This window comes from Pseudorca crassidens, chromosome 3, assembly GCF_039906515.1.
Source record: "Pseudorca crassidens isolate mPseCra1 chromosome 3, mPseCra1.hap1, whole genome shotgun sequence".
NCBI classification, from domain to species: Eukaryota; Metazoa; Chordata; class Mammalia; order Artiodactyla; family Delphinidae; genus Pseudorca; species Pseudorca crassidens.
The window spans coordinates 64,730,939-64,750,110 of NC_090298.1; the positions used below are offsets into that span (position 1 = coordinate 64,730,939).

At 37.3% G+C, this 19,172-nt stretch overlaps 1 protein-coding gene across 7 annotated transcripts in view; it reads right to left on the reverse strand.

The window, feature by feature from the left end:
* Window positions 1-1,550: 1,550 nt before the first annotated feature.
* SSBP2 (single stranded DNA binding protein 2) overlaps window positions 1,551-19,172 on the reverse strand; it is a 306,203-nt gene continuing 288,581 nt past the window's right edge. For 6 of the 7 annotated variants that reach the window (XM_067731154.1, XM_067731151.1, XM_067731155.1 and 3 more), the window contains 2 exons: window positions 17,488-17,586; window positions 1,551-9,899 (listed from right to left, as the gene is read on the reverse strand). In XM_067731154.1, the coding sequence (XP_067587255.1) occupies window positions 9,870-9,899; window positions 17,488-17,586 (129 nt within the window). In that variant the 3' untranslated portion in view covers window positions 1,551-9,869. Of the gene's footprint in view, window positions 9,900-15,154; window positions 15,269-17,487; window positions 17,587-19,172 lie in introns of all 7 variants that reach the window. The other variant, XM_067731157.1, reaches the window with a different exon arrangement.

The window sequence follows — 19,172 nt, forward strand, 5'->3', positions numbered from 1 at the left end:
TTAGAGCAGACCTCTCTCTGTCCTGCTTAGGGACAAGGCAGTGAACGTGTGCTCCTTACAAGGATATCCAGGCTCCCCCAGCCCTTCCATTACTCCTAGCAGTCCTCTAACCAGCCAAGGGGCCTTTTCTCCTCCAAGTAGGACCCCAGGGCTGGGGTGCCCAATCTGTGGTTCCAACCATTCACTCCCCAGGGTGGGTGTCCCCCCGTGTGTTCTCCTTTTCCTCTGAGTCCCCTTCCAGTGGCACAGGTTCCAATCCTATTGCTTTTCTTCCCTTCCCACCTGATTACCTGTGTATCTTTCTTAGAGCCTTGGTTGTACAGGAGTCCTTCTGCCAGTTTCCAGTTTTCAGTGACAGTTGTTCCACATGTAGATGTATTTTTGATGTGTTCATCAGGCGAGGTGAGCTTCACATCCTCCTACTCCACCATCTTGATCTCAAACTCTTAGATCTCTGATTTCTTACAATTAAGTCATATTTTTCAATATATTCTTTTAACATAATCACTGAAAATAAAAATTCATAGCCAAGTAACCAAGAAATGTCTTGAACTCTAAGCACATTCTGAATATTTATGTTGATTTTCAACTTTTAATCAAATGGTAAAATATAAATTCAATTTGTGAAATAAGCATTTATTCTAAAGAGTTTGAAAGTTGAAATGTTAATAAATCACTGTTAGCACATATATACTCTCTCTCTCCAAGTCCCAAATTACCTATTTTTCACAATTCTTTTGTTTGAATCCATCTTTTGTGTATAAGTTTTTATGTCAAAAATAGATTTGAAGTGTTTCAATTGCTGGCATTTATATCTGAAAACAGTTGGAATGATGTAGCTTATTTTTGGCAAGCAGAATCAAGATCCACCACAAAGCGATCCATAATATAGAGCCTATAGCATAAATTTTTGTCTGTAGTGGGAATAAATCCACAATAGGTTAGGGACTAACTGTACACATTTACTTCTGAAGTTTATGTGGCAGTTTAGTGGTTAATCACTAACCTTGGTAAATGCCAATTTCCTACTTACTAGGAGTAAGAACATCTATTTGTGCAACTCAAATGGAAAAGATATGTGATTTAATTATTTGTCTGCTCCAAAACTCCTCTTCAGCTGGATAAGCTTTTACATTTCCAGTGCCTTTTTAAAAAAAATTTATTTATTTGTTTTTATTTTTGGCTGTGTTGGGTCTTTGTTGTGGTGTGTGGGCTTCTCATTGTTGTGGCTTCTCTTGTTGTGGAGCATGGGCTCTATTGCATGGGCTTCAGTAGTTGTAGCACACAGGCTCAGCCGTTGTGGCTCGCAGGCTCTAGAGCGCAGGCTCAGTAGTTGTGGCGCACGGGCTTAGCTGCTCCGCAGCATGTGGGATCTTCCTGGACCAGGGCTCAAACCCGTGTCCCCTGCATTGGCAGGCGGATTCTTAACCACTGTGCCACCAGGGAAACCCCTCAGTGCCTCTTTAATGCACAAGTGTGGACCTCAATTTTTGAGGCCCAATGCAAGAGCTCGTGTCATGGCAAACTTGATGAGAAATAATACTGCCAAGTGAACCAGAAAGATATTTTATTTAACAGATTTCAAATGAAGATCAAAGTTATCTGGAACAGATACTTTTCCAATCTACATTTCGTGTTTCCTGAAGTGCTGCCTGCCAGAGCAAAACAACATAATATTTCTGGTTGCTTGAAGGAAAGGATGTTGATATTGCTTACTTATTTTTGCAGATACACAGTTCAGTAACTCTCTTACACAGAAACACTATACAAAAGCTTTCTATAACTTAAATACAGTAGTAAATACCTTATTAAACAAGGTTTTGAGTCATCTGGGAAGTGAAGTAACCAGAGAGAGCTTGCCAGACTTCTACTCACCCCAGACCACCTCCCCTTGGAGATGACTTAAAAGGCTCATCTTAGAGATACTCGCAGCATATATGTTCTACTGAGATTTGGACCTTGAATGCTTTACATTCTAAACTGAGCTTCACTGGACCATGTAGTTTTACAACCAGAAATCTTTCAGCAAGATTACTATTTTTTGAGAAGGGCCTGAGAGGATTGTGTTGCCTATTTCAAAAGGAATTTTTGCTAAATGGATTGAATTTTAAACTCTGTCTCAATATTGAGAATTTGGTTATGTTCTGATTTTTGTGGAGATAATTATCTTAGAAATACTGGTAGTGGTCTTACTAATGCACTTTTGGTACAAATTAGATATGGCTCCTATGTTGGTTTTGATTTGGTTATTGGATTCAGTAAATTTCTTATTAGTAACTCTTATACTGAGCATTTCAATTTTGAATTGTGTATTAGTTTGAGAACTTTTATGGTGAGATGATCTCTTGCAATTGCTAGTGATCTATTTTCATAAAACACTTTCATATATTGCTTATATGTTTGAAAGTGTTCATTGTATTCTCTTTTTCTCTGGGTATAAGTTCAGCTCTCTGGAGCTTTTTCAATCGAATTAAAAATTGTGCCTAGGTAAGTACTTCTCAAAGATGAAGTAAATATATGAAATTTGGCTAGTAACTGCTTGTTGTAATAGCATGCTGAGTTCTCAAAATTAATTACTACTTTCAATTATTTATACATGTGTTCTGTTAAAACAATTTTGAGACCATTAAATATGTGTACTATCCCTTCAGTCATAAGCGAATAATGATTAACTTGATGACAAGACAGTGAGCACCATTAAGACTGTCAAGAGAATACTTTTGACTTTTCAACTCTTAAACTATTTCTTTCTCTGAAACAATATTTACAAAAATAATAAACACTGAATTCTTTTATACAATGTATTCTAATTTTATGTTTTATATGTGATAACGGAGATTATATTGTGAGCACATTTAAAAGCAAAGTTTTTCATGTGACCTGAGTAGATATCAGGAGTTTCCTATTATCGTCAAGAATTACGTGCTATAAGATGCAAAGATACAGTCACGTGAGGAAAATTTGATATCATTGTACACTGAGAAATGCACCTGTAGCCAAGCAGGGCCCTTCAGACTTCAAGGGAAACTTTGCAAACTAAGACATAAACATTTATATGTATAATGTCTATTGGCTCTAGAGCTTTCTAAACGGCAATACCATATTCGTCATCAGACAATTTTGTAGGGAATAAAACTTCTGGAATTTCTTTTATTTAATTTTTATGCCTCTCTAGATATAAAGGGTTTGTTTTACCTTTAGAGATACACTGAGCTATGGGAACAAACACTTGGTGAGTCTCACTGTGTGGGCCTGGGTGTGCAGTCTCCAGCCCCTTACCCTTCATTTTGTACTTTTACTGTTATCTCACTTACCAAAAGGAGCCGAGGAGGCATTAAACTAATTCTACTGACTTTTTTTTTAATGTATGTTACTCTTGTCCTGAATCTACAGGATGTTACTACCACTAATAGCCACTTTTGCACCATTAAAAACAGCTTAAGTAACAACTTCCAGAGAAGTTCTTAGTTATAGGACTCTACCTGTTTCAATTCAGGGACTCTCCAGTTGCCTTGCTACCTACTTTCCATCTCCCAGAAATCCAGACACCTTGCTAAAACTGCCTCATAAGTTACTTGAGGTAACCTTCAGCTCAATAAGGTGTCTGCCCAGTGGGATTTACAGCATTACCCTTTCTAAAGACTGTACAAATATGTGGCAGCAGTGAGCTAGTAGACACCATGTGGGTCAAAACCATAATGCTAAAAATAAAACACTTAAATTCTCTTGAATACTACAGAAACAGCATTTAAGAATTTATTGAAAAAATAATTTATATGCTTCCATTTTATCTAGGATGAATTTTTTTTTTTTTTTTGCGGTACGCGGGCCTCTCACTGTTGTGGCCTCTCCCGTTGCGGGGCACAGGTTCCGGACGCGCAGGCTCAGCGGCCATGGCTCACGGGTCCAGCCGCTCTGTGGCATGTGGGATCTTCCCGGACCGGGGCATGAACCCGTGTCCCCTGCATCGGCAGGCGGACTCTCAACCACTGTGCCACCAGGGAAGCCCTAGGATGAATTCTTAATCTCAGTTATAGACCTCCCTCTTCCTATATTCTTAAATATATATGCAGTAGTGTGCAGAACCTACTTCAGAATTTGTATTTGGGCAAATGCTCATGGTGAGCTGAGGCGACCATCTGTATAATTCATCAGAAAGATGAATGTACTTGAGGAGAAGCATAGTTTTACACGAATCACCTGTATAACTGCCTCAGATTTCCACATTATGTGCAATCCTACTTGGAATAAAATACTGAACTTTTTACCCATTAACAGATTTGCTAATAATATTAGTTATATTTTTGGTATTCAAAGTTTAGTTATCTGACCGCAGAGAGCTAGCCACTCATCATAACCCATTTAAATGCATATAAAGAAATTCTTTGATATTAGAGACACCTGGTTTTTACATAAAGCATAATGCCTAATTCAATTGTAGACACAGATGTCCACATTAATTACAATTTTATCATTCAGACAGCATTTATGCTAGCTTCATATGAACAATTTCCTTTACTTTTTCAATAAGTAATAAAGCTAGAGGCTAGAAATGGTAGAAACTGTAGATGAAAATCTGTATTTTTAGAATTAAATGTGAAAATGTGCGAAATTAAGGGATATTTACGTACATCTTTATGGCAACCTTTTACACTGCGTGACTAGCTCAAATATCTGTACAAAAATGGGGAGTGATAAATCCAATTGAAAATGTAATAATGCACGTATGTGCATGCATGTGTGCATACACACACACACAGGCAGACGCTGAATTTACAAAATGTATTGGGTAGCTGGTGGCCATAGTAGAATGAAGGACAGGAGGTTATGAAGAGGCATCCCAGACTCCAATTACAGTTATACATTAATTGTGCATTCATAAAAGCCTGACAAATAATTGTTTTTCCAGGAAGATATTATAAGTAACATTTTAACACATGTAGGAAGAAAACATCTTAAATTCTTAAAATCATAATTAGATAAATTAAACAGTACAATAAGCTGATGGCTATAAAGAACCCTCGTTATAAAGACTTGTCCATTCATGTTTGAAACAACACCATGTCCTTTATTCATTCTAACATATAGTTTCTGTTAAGTTTTTAACTGTTGTAATGCATGGAAAGTAAATATTTTGAAATATAATCTAATAGAAAGCCACATACACAGTTTAATCTGTTTATATTAAAAACATTTCTAAGGTGTGGCTAAAATTAGGTTTATTTTCAAATTACGTAAACTGGAAAGGTTATTTGAGTTGTTGTTTTTTAATAAGTAGATGATTAATTGCGTTTTCCTGAGCAATTCTGTCAGGACACGATGGTAATTTAGCTAATAACATGTTGTCTTGTGTTCTGAGAACACTGAAGAATCCAAATTTCATTTTCTGGGCAATGTACTGAGGTCATTTGGTACAAAAGAGAAAAGTGGGATAAAGTTTTAATGTTAACTGGGAAAAAATTCTGGGAATAAATACTTTTTTAATAGGAATATTAACACTTGCCTTTGTCACGTTAATTGCACATCTCACTTAAAAAATGGAAATGCTAAATATTTCTAGGGACATATCATTACATTTCAATAACTGGGATAATCAAAGTGAGTCCAATTTATCCTGAGGACAGTAAATCCGCAAAGGGGGAAAAGACAAACTATACATGAAAACACTTAGTCCCACTTTAAATTTTACAGTATCTATATATTTGTCTACGTATTTAAGGATGTAGTCAGCAAAAATATTCACATTAAACTATCAATACTTACAGAAATTATTTTTCTTCTACTCAGGAAGACCATTTGTACTAAGTTAACATGAGAAACTTAGAGGAAATCCTCCTTAGGAGACCTACTCAACTGATCATTTCTCTTTAGAATATAGTTCAGGAAAGTAATTAAAGAGGTCTCAGGTGTTTTCATCTGTAGGTCACTCCTTTCAATGAGAATTACAGTTCATGGGTAAAGTTGACATTTTTGCTGAAATAACATCAACTCAGTTTCTTCTAAACAAATGTCTACATCAAAAGACTGTAATTATTGCACAATTCGTGGCAGTGAAGTGACCAAGGATTAGATGGTCATTTATGCTCTTACCTTTAGGTGCAGTGCCTTCTCAAGAAAGCCTAATGTGGACAAGCTAGCAGAGGATGTGAAAGCAGGTGAGTCCATCTGCTTATGTTTTGTATTACTCTTTCCATCCGAAATCACCTTAATCAGCTATTTTACCATTGAAATAACATACAAAGGAAGGAATTAATAGTTACCAGTTGTGCAATAATATAAGTCATAATGGAAGTGTTTTGTGAGCAAACTTCACACTGCCACCCCCAACACACACACACACACACACACACACGCAAGTTTAATATGCCAAATGGAAGTGTATTAATAGTGGTTCACTTTTCCAGTATTTCTTAAGGTATGGTTCACTGACCCAATTAACAGTGGCAGTCAGAAAGTGGAAATTGTGATTACGTCCCCTAGGAAAACTATATACTATATGAAGAAGAAAACTGTAAGGGCTAAGAAAGTAAAAATGTTCAGTTTGTATCTTATTTCTACTGGAGGGTGCAGGGATTGGGAAGGAGACGTGGAGAAAAAGCCCAATCAAGACTTCATGGGATTAAGGACTGTGGAAAACTCTTTGCCAAGCGCACAGTTCTAAATGCTTGGCTGCACATTCTCAGGATGAAATGATAGAGAAAAGGTATGGACAGACGTAGGGCTTCCTCATGTCCAAACTGAACTCATATATTTTCATTTGCTCTTTTAAACTACAAGAAGAGTGTTAACTGAATGATCCTATGAAATGCAACAGAGTTCAGATAGCTTAGAGAATCATAAATATAGAAATGGCACTTTATTTTATTCCTGGAGGGAAAGGGTTGTTTTGGGCACTTTCCATGGCTCAGGGAGCAGATTTGTTAATTTCCTGGCAATAGAGAAATCTTAACCTCAGATTCTTAGCCATGTAATTCCTGTTCATCAGCAACTGAGTCCAAACTGGAACACTGGGAAAGGAGAACGAACATTCACCCATCAAATGTGTGGGTTGTTACCAGATCAGTGGCACCTCACAGCCTCTGTTCCTGTGTGCAGCTTTGCTATAAGAAAGGTAGCTAGTTAAGGACATATGTACCTTAGAAAGACTCTGACATATATTTTCAACTGTAGTGAGTTAGGCAGAACGCAAAGCAGAGTAATAAGAGTTAATGTTTTCACCTATTTATTTTTATATTTCACATGTATATTTTATATGTTCAATGTAGGCAAGAATTGCTAATGTTACTGTGAGGTGAAATGTTAAAAGTAACTCAGGAACAGGTAGTATATGTAAAGACCAACACAAATGCATGGAAAATATGGGTGAAAAGAGAAAAGGATAAGGTTTAAATGATTCAAAACCTAAACAAAATTAATATATAGATATACTATCCTCCATTCGGTGCATGAGAAAATTATTTGATATTGGAATTAAATATCTTTATTTTCTGGTTTTCTTGAATACAACTTCTTCAAATTTTCAATGATTTCAGGAATTTAAAAAACTAGCTATTTTTAATCTGGGTTCCAAGAGAAAGAGAAATACGCTGAATTGATTGCTATACCTTGGAAAACGTCAATTTTACTATTTTGACCAAATAGGCTAGAAATAATGGGACCCTATTGCCTTCATATTCCAATATTACTTCCAAAATAAGAGCAAGTAAAATCATGCTCAGGATTCTTTGACTATAAGAAACAATACCTTCTTAGAAGGCAAATGAAAGAAATTCAAGATCAGTAACAATAGAGAAAAGAGTCAACAAAAGGTTTCAAAATTCTAGCATTATAAGATTAAGCTTAATAATCACAAGACTCTCAGTGTTCACACAGCTGTCATAAAAAGTGAAAGTTAAAATTATTCTTGGTAAATTCATGTGTCTGTACAAGGTGTCATCTTCAGGTTACCTTGGCTTGAGTTAAAGACCTTGTCGTTTGAATTTTTCATGAAAGCCTCTCTGTGGCTTGAAAGCTTGAAGTTGTTCTCCAGTGTGCAGTCCTAGCCTCTGGCACACTGTGTGATTAATGGCAACTAGTTTGATTAGTTTAAATCTGGAACATAAATTTTAATTCAGCTTCCTTTTCCCCTCTTAACAGTTCTGCCTGACATCCCTGTCATGCACAGGCAAAAATCTTTATTTTCAGAAGGAATAAATCCTTATGGATTTGAGAGAAATAAGTCATCTGGGATGAGGAACTAGTAAATATATTGCCAAATTTTCACTTTAGATACCATACGCCTAAAGAAATATGGATGCCCCTTACCTGAGATTAAACAATGCTTTTCAAAGTCTCTGGAGTCTGGATATATAGTTGCTGATCAATGGTTATTTTTATCACAATTTTCAAAGAAAGGATCACCAACTTAGCTTTAGAATGTAAAATCAGTCTTCAGACTTTGCTATTATGACTTTGATGTTTGTATGCCTGACTCAACACAGAAAACCCAAAAGATCTGGAAAGGGCCATAGAGCAATGTGCTTTCATAAGGGAAGTGTTTTGTTTAAATTTTTCTAATGTTTTATGAACAGTTATATGAAGCAGATGTAGCCTACTGAAGTCAATGGCTAGATGAAATATAGTTATATCAATAATTTCGCTCTACTATAAGTCCTATATCCTGGGAACAGAGCAGGTGCTCTGCTGGCCGCAAGAAGGGACAGTCAGTTTTGCTGCTACTAAGATACCTGGGTAGAGAAGCAGCACTCCAGAGCCCCTGGTGTGTGATTAAAAACTCCCTCCCCCTTGTGCTGAAAGTCTCAATCATTTGAATCTATCTCCTTTGCAGTGTCTATGTGGAGATATTCACAAGTCTGAATAAAAATGAGGTACATTTCACGTTAGTATGTTATTAAAAATTTAGCTCTAGCATTCCTGGTGACAAGTGACATATTCAAGCAAATAGCTGTGTTACCACTTCTGGGCTTTATCATATTAAAGAGGAAATATGTTGCTAAAAATATGATGACCCCTGTCACTTTATTGCTATGGTCTAAGCAATCATGGCTAATTAATGATTTTCTGTATCATCTAAGACAAATCAAGAATTCCATCTAGAGCAGTTATTGCAGAAATATACTGTGTTAGGCCCCAGTTAAGCTTTTGTTGATTTGAAGTAACACTTTTCCTACATAAAAAGTACAAAAATACTCACTGAAGGTTACTGAGAAGTTGTTTGATTTGACATAAAGATGAAGACACACTTCTTTTCTGAGACAGTATACTTTGTGATTCACAGGATAACTTGCATCACACGCAATTTAATGAAAGCTCTCAAATAAGCGATTTTATTCCTATCCATGATTGCAGACATTTACAAAACCATAACATCTGAGTTCACCTTAAAAAATAACTTATATAAAGCAGTGATATACACAGCACAAAATAGATCAGGGAGGGGCAGGAGCAACTTTTAATAATTAAAATGTAAACGTGAAAAAAAGGATGGAATAAAAGTCCCTACTTATTTCTACTTAAGATGTCATGTGATAGTATTTTACAATGTCCTGTGGGTCAATGTATGTATGTGCATGTGTCCATATAACATACACACATACAATACATTCTCTTTCCCACACATATACATACACAGATAATCATTTGCAGTTCCGTTGAGGGCAATTCTAATATGCCGCTCTGTACAGTTGTTCGAATCACGTTTGGACCCGCTTTCTTCACAAAATAGGGGAGAGAGCAGGAAATAAAAAGGTTGGTTTGGTGTGACTGAGATTCCTTTGTTTAACTGTACACTGTGATGAATAATTTTCTTCCGTAGTAGTTCTGTGAAGGGCTGACTCACTGTGGTTTCCATGAGGAGACTTGGTAATGGATCACACACTCATTGTCATGCTAGGGGAGTACTAGAAGGAGAGAAGAATCCATATTTTAACAACAATTCTTCTACAGGCCACTAACATTTTCCTTGGTAAACAATAGTAACTGTGAATTTTAATGTCTTTTATGCACAAGCTTTAAATACAGCATAAAAATAAGAAAGCATAAAAAGAGTAAAATTATATAGAATTGACTGTCCTGAACTGTTAAATATTTCCTCTGGAAAGCAAGCAGTCTCATTCTCTCTCTGAGCTTAGGGGTTTGATAAGTATCTAGTCCCTCAGCTTTCTCCTAGCCAGATTCATGTTTCATAGGCCCTTGGAACAATTTGGGTAAATCTAGTCCAAGGTTGATTCATAATAATCAAATACGTGTGAGGGATAGGATAGTCTTTGTTAGCTGTGTAAACTTGGGAGGTTACTAACCTCTCTGTGCTTGTTTCCTCACCTGTAAAATCAGCTTAATGATAGTATCGATCTTAAACGGGTTTTGGGAGGACTGACTATAAAACCCTTAAAACTATGTATTTATTGAATACACGGAAAGTGCTCAGTAAATGCTGGAGTAATAGTATAACTCCCAGCTGGCCATAAGAAATCCTTATTAAAGCATTTAGAAAATACTTAAGAGTCTGATTTATACTTTAGCATATAAACTTCTTCCTTGAAGCTGTGACTCCTAGCTCAATCCACAAGCATTTCTGGGTGGGAGTAGGGGCATTCTTGTTACATGTTACTTGTCAGTTTGAGGCTGACCATTGGTAAAAGGCGAGACTTTCAGAAATTTGGAAAAGTGGTCTTAACAAATGACAAACAGCAATTATTTTGATAATGATGCCAATCTACCCTCATATGCTTGAGGAATATACTGTGACAGAAAAGTTCTAGAGCAGCTCTGCCCAACAGATGGGCAAAATTCAACGATGGACATGTTCCACAACCTGTGGTGTCCAGTATGAAAGCCACTAGCCACATGTGGCAACTTGAGCCCACGAAGTGTGGCCAGTGCCACTGAGGAACTAAAATTTTTTTTTTTTTTTGGTACGCTGGCCTCTCACTGTTGTGGCCTCTCCCGTTGCGGAGCACAGGCTCCAGATGCGCAGGCTCAGCGGCCGTGGCTCACGGGCCCAGCCGCTCCACGGCATGTGGGATCTTCCTGGACCGGGGCACGAACCCGTGTCCCCTGCATCGGCAGGCGGACTCTCAACCACTGCGCCACCAGGGAAGCCCAGGAACTAAAATTTTAATGTTATTTAACTTTAACTTATTTAAATATCTCCACGTAGCTGGTGGCCACCATCTTGGACAGCACATTATAGATCCCCTGTGATGGGAAGGAGGAGCGTCTATTTCCAAGTGGTAACGGTTTCCATATTTAATATGACCTCTTGAATATTTTAAATGCTTTATGAGAACCTGTGAGGACCAGGGCAAAAGGGAATTCCTTTTAATGCGCTAATAATGATTGCACCTCATGGAAAGAGGCAGATAAAGTGAGAGGGTTTGGTCCCAGGCTGCAGGGGCTTAACCAGGAACAGTGATGGTCCTGGGAAGGGGAGCATGAACCTTCTAAAAAAGGAACAGACAGAACAGAAAGAAGTGAATTCCAAATGAGCGGAGGTCGTGCAGGAACCAGAAACGAAGTATAAGGTGTGTACTAGATAGGGATGGATTTGTTAATATGGTGAAAGCAGGATTTCCCAGGGAAGAGCGCAGGGTGACAGTGGCTCAGCTGGCAGAAGTCTGGACTGGAGGTCATTAGAGTTTGATCTAGTGCTCAAACCAAAAAGCCTACATTGATCCTGAGTAAAAGCAGATGACTAAGCCTGAAAACGGGTCACTGGACCTTAGGGGGAGGATTGTTAATCCTTTAAACACAGGTCAAATCAAGGAAAAATCTACTTGTTAATCCCTTAATAGCCTCAAATTTCCTCAGTATAGGAAAGCTAATTTATATATGTTACTGACCTTCCACATTGGATTACAGTGAGTAGGGTGATATAAAGGGGAGACTGCCAGAGAAGCGAAAGGGGATTCAGTTTGATAGAAAAACTCCCTCTTTATGCTTGATAGTGGCAATGAAAAAGCAAAGCTAAACAAAACCCAAAACCCCCAAACAATCATTGAGAAGGATCAGTGAAGTGGAGCCCACCCCGTCCCTGAGCTGGGAGGGGATCTACCCCCATCTCATCAGGAGATACCATGCAAATCTCCACTACAAATAATGACAGCACACTGCCATGACCTATCCACAACCTTTGACAAAATAATCATATTTTGGCATTTGACTTTCAGGGGCAAGACTAAACAAGGAGATAAATGGATACTAAGGTTTTATTAAAAGTAGAAAACATACGAATATGGCAAAATGGGCATAGGAAATTTAATCTATGCTTTCTATGGCTACTGCTTATTTATAGTAAGGATCGGTGAGCCAATCAGTACTGCCCAGTAGAACCTTCTGTGATGATGGATATGTTCTATTCTGTGCTGTTCAGTACAGCGCCCACACATGGCTGCTGAGCTCTTAAAACGTAGCTAGTGTAACTTAGGAACTGAAAATTTAACTGTATTTAATTTTAAATAGCGCAGCTAGATCATCAATCATTATTTTTTCTATTTTTTTTTTTTTTTTGGCGGTATGCGGGCCTCTCACTGTTGTGGCCTCTCCTGTTGTGGAGCACAGGCTCCGGACGCGCAGGCTCAGCGGCCATGGCTCACGGGCCCAGCCGCTCTGCGGCATGTGGGATCCTCCCGGACCGGGGCACGAACCCGTGTCCCCTGCATCGGCAGGCAGGCGGACTCTCAACCACTGCACCACCAGGGAAGCCCATCAATCATTATTTTAAAGACAAAGCTTTTAATGGGTATATTGTGCCAATCTAAAAACAGTGAAAGACTTTAAAGCTTTTTTAAAGTCTCCTTTTTTAAAAAGGACTTCAAAGGATATGTTGGAAAAAAATTTTCTGGATAAGTCATAATTAATTCTAGAGACCATCTCATTTAATGCACATCCTGAATAATCAGATTTTAAAAATTCCTGAATCCTTTTTTCACAAGGATTATTCCAGTTCAGTCAAATGCAATGTAACATTAGGGAATATAGTTAAGAATATATTATAGCCTGCATTCTAATTATACACCATTAAAAGTATGTGTATATAGAGACAAGCACATTCTCTGCTACCAAGCATGGTTATTGGTTGCTCCCATTTCTTAACATTGGCAATTGTTAGGATTTTTAACCTGTGATATTTCAAATATCTTAAGCAAATCTTACAGTAAAATGAGAATTTGTTACAGATTCATTGGGAAGTTAAGAGAGTTAGGCTTATTCAGGGAGGAAACTGAGTGGAAAATAGGGTACAACATGAAAGTCAGGGCCAGATTCAGTCAGAAAGGATGGAAGCACCATCTCCAAGCAATACAGCTCAAAAATTAGCAAGCATCTAATGAAATTTAAATTTTGAATAGTACAAGTAACTGTAAAATGATGCCCTAAGTGTATTTGGTACAGTAAAACAGATTGTATTTGTGTGTGACTGTCTTTATAAGCGATGGGCTATTTGCACTGCTAAGGCTGTAAACTGCTCGTCTGCTGCTGCCTTTATTGAAACTCCTTCAACTAAGTAAGATTGAGGGAAATTGCAAACTTTCTAGGGAAACTCACAGAATGTGCCAGCAAAAAGGAATTTTGCTATTGATTACTATTCAAGCAGAAGTGGCTTACAGTTTTCTAGAAGTAGAAGAGCAAGTGTTAAATGGGGTATCGTATTTAGAGACATAAAATATTCATGGTGTATTGTCCTGAGACCACACTGCAATGTTTCTGTTGTACTGCTGCATCAATATGCCATGACATATTCTAGTGTTTGTGTCAGAATGCTGTGATATCAGGTTGCCCTGATATCACAGCATTCAAAACTATTCTGAGTCTGGTTCTCCTCGATCAAATGATAAAATGGCCTTACAGTGCTGTTGACTGCATCAGTGTTTGGTTATGCATGTAAAACATGAGCTAGAGAATTTATTATACCCAGTTCATGTACCATGGACTCCATCAGAAATATCCATTAAATCTTCGAACAATGTGCATACATTTCTGTTCACACACTTCAAGAACACTTCAGATCTTACATTTCTCTTCATACACTTCAAGAACACTTCAGATCTTACATTTCTATTTCTAAGCATCTATATAATATTTTTTCTTAATGAGAGATAATACTACAGGTACCTGAGCTGAACTAAAGTGAAATAAATCTAGTGTGTATGTGACTATGTAAAAAAAAAAATTGGGGCATATGTGATTTCTTTACAAGAGAAGAAAATGAAAAAAGGCAGTAAGGGTAATAGGAAATGATCTACCACCTTGTTTCTAATTTCTATTTGACACCATGATTTTAATAGCATGTTTGCTCAGTATGGTGCAAATATTCTGCTAAATTAATTCAAGAAATAAGACTAACTGCTTACTTGAGAGGCACGAAGCACTATTCCTTGAATTAAGCCTTTTTGTATTATGTTTTTAAAGCCAAACATTTTATAGAGTTTGAACACTAGGGGGCATCTTTGTTTCTTGAAATAAAGGCTTTTTTTGGATCCCCCCCCAAAAGAGTCTGAATGTTGAAACATTTTTTGATTCCTATTTTCTTGTGTAAAGTGTGTTGGCACTGCAAGGTTTCTGCCTTTGGATTGGACATTTCTGTTTCTATATTGATTACATTAAGTAGTATGTGTAAGGTGACTGGGATAGTGTCTGTACATGATAATCAGTCAATAGATATTTGCTGTCTGCCCAGGCCTCTTATGTGGTTAAACTTCAAGATAAAGACCGACAAACCCTCAAAAGGCAGACTGTTCAAAAATCTGTGCTTTTCAGACTTATGTGCATTAGAAACCACTAGAATTCAGTTTGCATGTTTAGTTACTGGAAATGTTTTCTTTTTAAAAATTAGTTATTTTTAATTGGAGTATAATTGCTTTACAGTGTTGTGTTAGTTTCTGCTGTACAGTGAAGTGAATCAGCTATATGTATACATATATCCCCTCCCTCTTGGACCTCCTGGTTTTCCTTGATGATAGTAAAGCTAACTTAGTGGAGATACCTAGTCTATTTACTTCAAGGCCTTACTACATTTGTCAGCAATGAATCTCTTTTGTCTTCTTCCTCTCTGTTCTCTTTTCTTGATCTTTTAAAAAGGTGCAAACAAAAATGTGTGGATGTGATAGAGGAAGCCACAGATAACCAGGGTGTCACTCATAGCATGTAGACCCCTCACCTGGCAGACAGAACAGCGCAGCCAGTGTGGACCCGCTTCCAAGGCTGCACTACCCTCCAGGCGGTGGTGCAGGTTCTCAACCATCATCCAAGTATTTCTCTTTTGGGGACTTTGCTAGTGGGGACAGGAGAGAGGGAGGGGGGAGACAGGAGGGAGCTTCTGTTCTCTGCTAACTCTGCACAGCAGTCTGGCGTTTTACCTGCTTCTTGGCTTTAAGGGTAGCGAGGCTGGGTCAGGAGTCAGGGGTGGGGGAAGCCCTACTCCAGTGGCTCTATATGCTACGCACATATTCCCAGAGGGATCTGCTATCCAGCATGTGCATAATCCACTTGGGGTTAAAGGATGAGGCTGGTGTTTATTCTGCACAAAGTAGTTTTTTAAGTCCTGTTCTATCTGATTCTCTGATCCCCGTGAAGAGCTTTCTGATGCCAACTCTGAAGCAGCTCCCCTCTCTGGCAAACAAGGCGGCAGTCGCCCACAACAAATCTGGGAAGGAAGGAGGAGAGTTCCTGTCGTCGCTGCCCCTAAAGCTAAAGTCACGTGGAACCTTTTTAAAGAAGTTTTCTTTTCCAATACAAAATTAATACGTTCCTTGGTGCTCTTAAAACACCTGGTTTATATCTATTGTAGCACTTATTAATCTGACATATGGTTTAATTAGTTGTGTAAACATGTTTTTCCCATCAGATTGCATTCTTTGAGGTTAGGGATGTATTATGTTTGTTTCAGAATATTTTGTCCTTAACCTAGTGCTTTGCATAGTGCAGGCTCAATACATGTTGAATTGAACTGAATTAATTATCATATACCTCACTGAATTATACCATTACTGGAAGAATTAGCATAAAATGAAATTAATGTCTCTAATTAGATAAAGTGAACATTAATTAATTAAAATTAACTAATTTGTCCATAGTCTTGAAGCAAACTAGTGAAAGAAACGGGCTCTAAGAAATCCCATAATCCTAAGCATTATGAAAAACTATATAGTTCCTCACATTTTTCTATTTCCTCATCGACAGGCTAATCTTTTGATTTCTTTAAATATGAGTTTTTATGTATACCTTCTTGGTTCTCACTAATCATAAATATCCTGCAAATAAAACAGATAAACTAAAGATCATAATATTATTTCTAGTTTTAACAGAAATTAAAGTCTAAAAACAAGGGAAGTCTTGTCCCATGCCGAGGTGCTAGGTCAACACCAAGAAATAAAGGAAACCACAGAACACTCCATCTTGGGTTCCATTTTGGGAAGCAGCCATTCTGTGCAAAAGTAGGTATGTTATTAGCCACCGCTTCAAATTCTGATGGCATCAACTCTGGTAAAGGTCTGGGCAAAATGAAGGTAATTTTCTCTTCTGATTCTGTTTATAGTTTGGTAGATCCTCCATTACTTTAATGATGGCGGTACATGTATTGGAGGCACTGATTCTATGAACATGAAACTAGTTTGGGTTCTGAACTCCTTTATTCCAGTTCAGGAGTTCTTAGCAGAGAATGTGCATCAGCATCACTGACGAAGCTTTTTCACATGGGAGGATGCCTGGCCCCACTCCTGGAAATTCTGATTTGCTGGGTCCAGGGAGGGTTCTGGGAAATTGTATTTTTAAAAATCCTATAGATGCTTCTTATGTGAAATATTAGTTAATAAATTATTGTATAATGCAATAAGTCCTTGAGAAAAGATACCATGTTGTCCTTTTGGTCTTTCCAGTGCCTAGCACATTGCTTTGGCCTGTAGACAGTGCTCAGTGACTGTTAAATGAAGGAATAAATTTTATCGCTTCTCCATTTGCTCCTATCTACTTCTGTGGAGACATGAAATGATATTGCCTTTGCTTAACACTATAGTCACACAGAAAACGACGTGGATATCCAGTTCAGGTTAAATGTAAATAACTCGTTAACATACAAGACAGGAAAGTCTAGTGCATAATGTAAAGACATCTTAGAGACAATTTTCAGAGCTTTCAGGACAGCACTGAGAATAAACCTGGTTTTGCAGTGATCAAAGACATTTTAGTAATGTGAAAAATTTATAAAAACGATCACATATGCAACCTGTTTCTAGTACGTTCTTTTATGGTGGATGTTTTCTAACGTAAAATTAGTATTAAAGTTTTTGTCTTTGTAACTATGTACACAGAATTGGAGTAGAAAGTTTATTTTTTAATACTTTCAAAGAAATTCCACTTAGTTTTCTAACTTTTAAAAGATCAACCTATTGAACTCTAGATAAACAGTCGTAAAAATGGCTTTATGCATTTATTCTAAAGAAGAGCTTCAGAAATAAAATCTGGATATAGTAACGTAGTCAAGGGAATACTTACACTCTCACTCTGAAAAGGATTTAAGAAATTTCCCCCCATTTCGCCATCATCCCTAGGAGTGCCCGGCTGATTACTCAGGCTCATATTATTGGGAGAATTCTGTAAACAAGATTTAGAAAACAAAGCATTTTGAAGATTTTAATTTCCCTTTTACATGGTACTGTTTCAAACATGGAATCTATACCATCATCTCTAAGGACAAAGCAGACTTATAATTCCAATCTCAGACTTCTACCATGGATTCTGTTCATTCTTTGCACCTTGACAAGTACTAATCCTTTCCCAAATGAAAATTAAAAAACAGAAAACCCAAAATAATTCACTGTAACTCTTTGTCTTAGTCTCAGAATCATTTATTCCATTTCCCACTCTCAGTTCATAGAGTTCCTAGACTTCTGGAGAGTTTAAGAAACATTCCCAGGAGGGGCATGATAAAGTGTGCATTCTACCCACTGATCAGGTGGGATGGAACAATAACTCCCCGGGTGATTTTACTAATCAAACTCGAAAGGTCACTGTTTTGATAAATATTTCCCTTTAATTCTACATGTGGTTTACATAGTAACACGACTTTAACCATTATTTTTATATGAACCATAAGGAAAAAAGGAAAATGGTTAACGATAGTTAAGAACAAGAGAAATAAATACCTCAGGACTTGAGAATTCAGTATGTACTTGTACAGGAAAAGGAGGCTCAGAGGTGGAGTGATTTAGAACCCTTTCCTATCATTTGTTTGAGCAGATTTATTTGAAACTTTTAAGATAAAATGGCTGATATTAGCAATCTAATCAAACACAAAGTTAACAGTATACTGCTTTATATTCTATTTAAGTTCGCTAGTCTTGTTTTTGCTGTGCGACTTTAGCCACGTGAGGTCATCTGATACTCCACGTCGATAGGGAATACAGAATGGCAGCGGCGTATAAAGCATGCTCACACAGGATTGCAACTGTGACTAAGGGATTCTTGTAAAAATAAACTTCAAGGTTAAAAACTTTTACTTGTTATTTCAAACGTAAGCCAGGTTTTAGAGTTTTTTCCTGAGCTGTTGCCATTTTATATTTTGTTTTTGAATAAGTTTTTAGATTTTTTTACACAAAATTGCTCTGAGGATTTTGACTTAACTAAACCAAGTTAGGCAATAAAAACGAAAATGTCATGAATGGGTTATCCCCAGAAGAATATGTGCTTTTTAAAAATATGGTTAAACTGTAAAGCAGAGACAGGTAGATGAGCTGGTAGAAATAGAGCTTGTATCTTGTCCTGCTGTGCACCCCACAGGGAGGATCTGAGAACAGGGATCCTCTGAAGTCCGTAGGAGCTCCACCATTTGCCAGTGAACCCCAAGGGCTGGGGAACCACAGCTTAATGGAATAAAGAGGATTCTATTTTTTTTTTTTTGGAAAAATTTTTTTTCTCTGGAAATGTTAGTTTCCCAAGTAACTGGACTTTGAAATGAACATGGATAACCTGATTTCCTGAAAAAAAAAAATTAAGTAAAATTGAAATGCAATTAACTAAGCTATAGGTAACTAAGCTACAACTCATGAATAAAGTTATTAATCAGCTGTGTCTTGAAAGCAGGAATGATAATGCTTACTTAGCTCAAAAAAGGGCAAATGTATAAAAACACTATAAGATTTACCCAAAATCTATAAGTCTTTGGTGAAGGCAGATTTGTC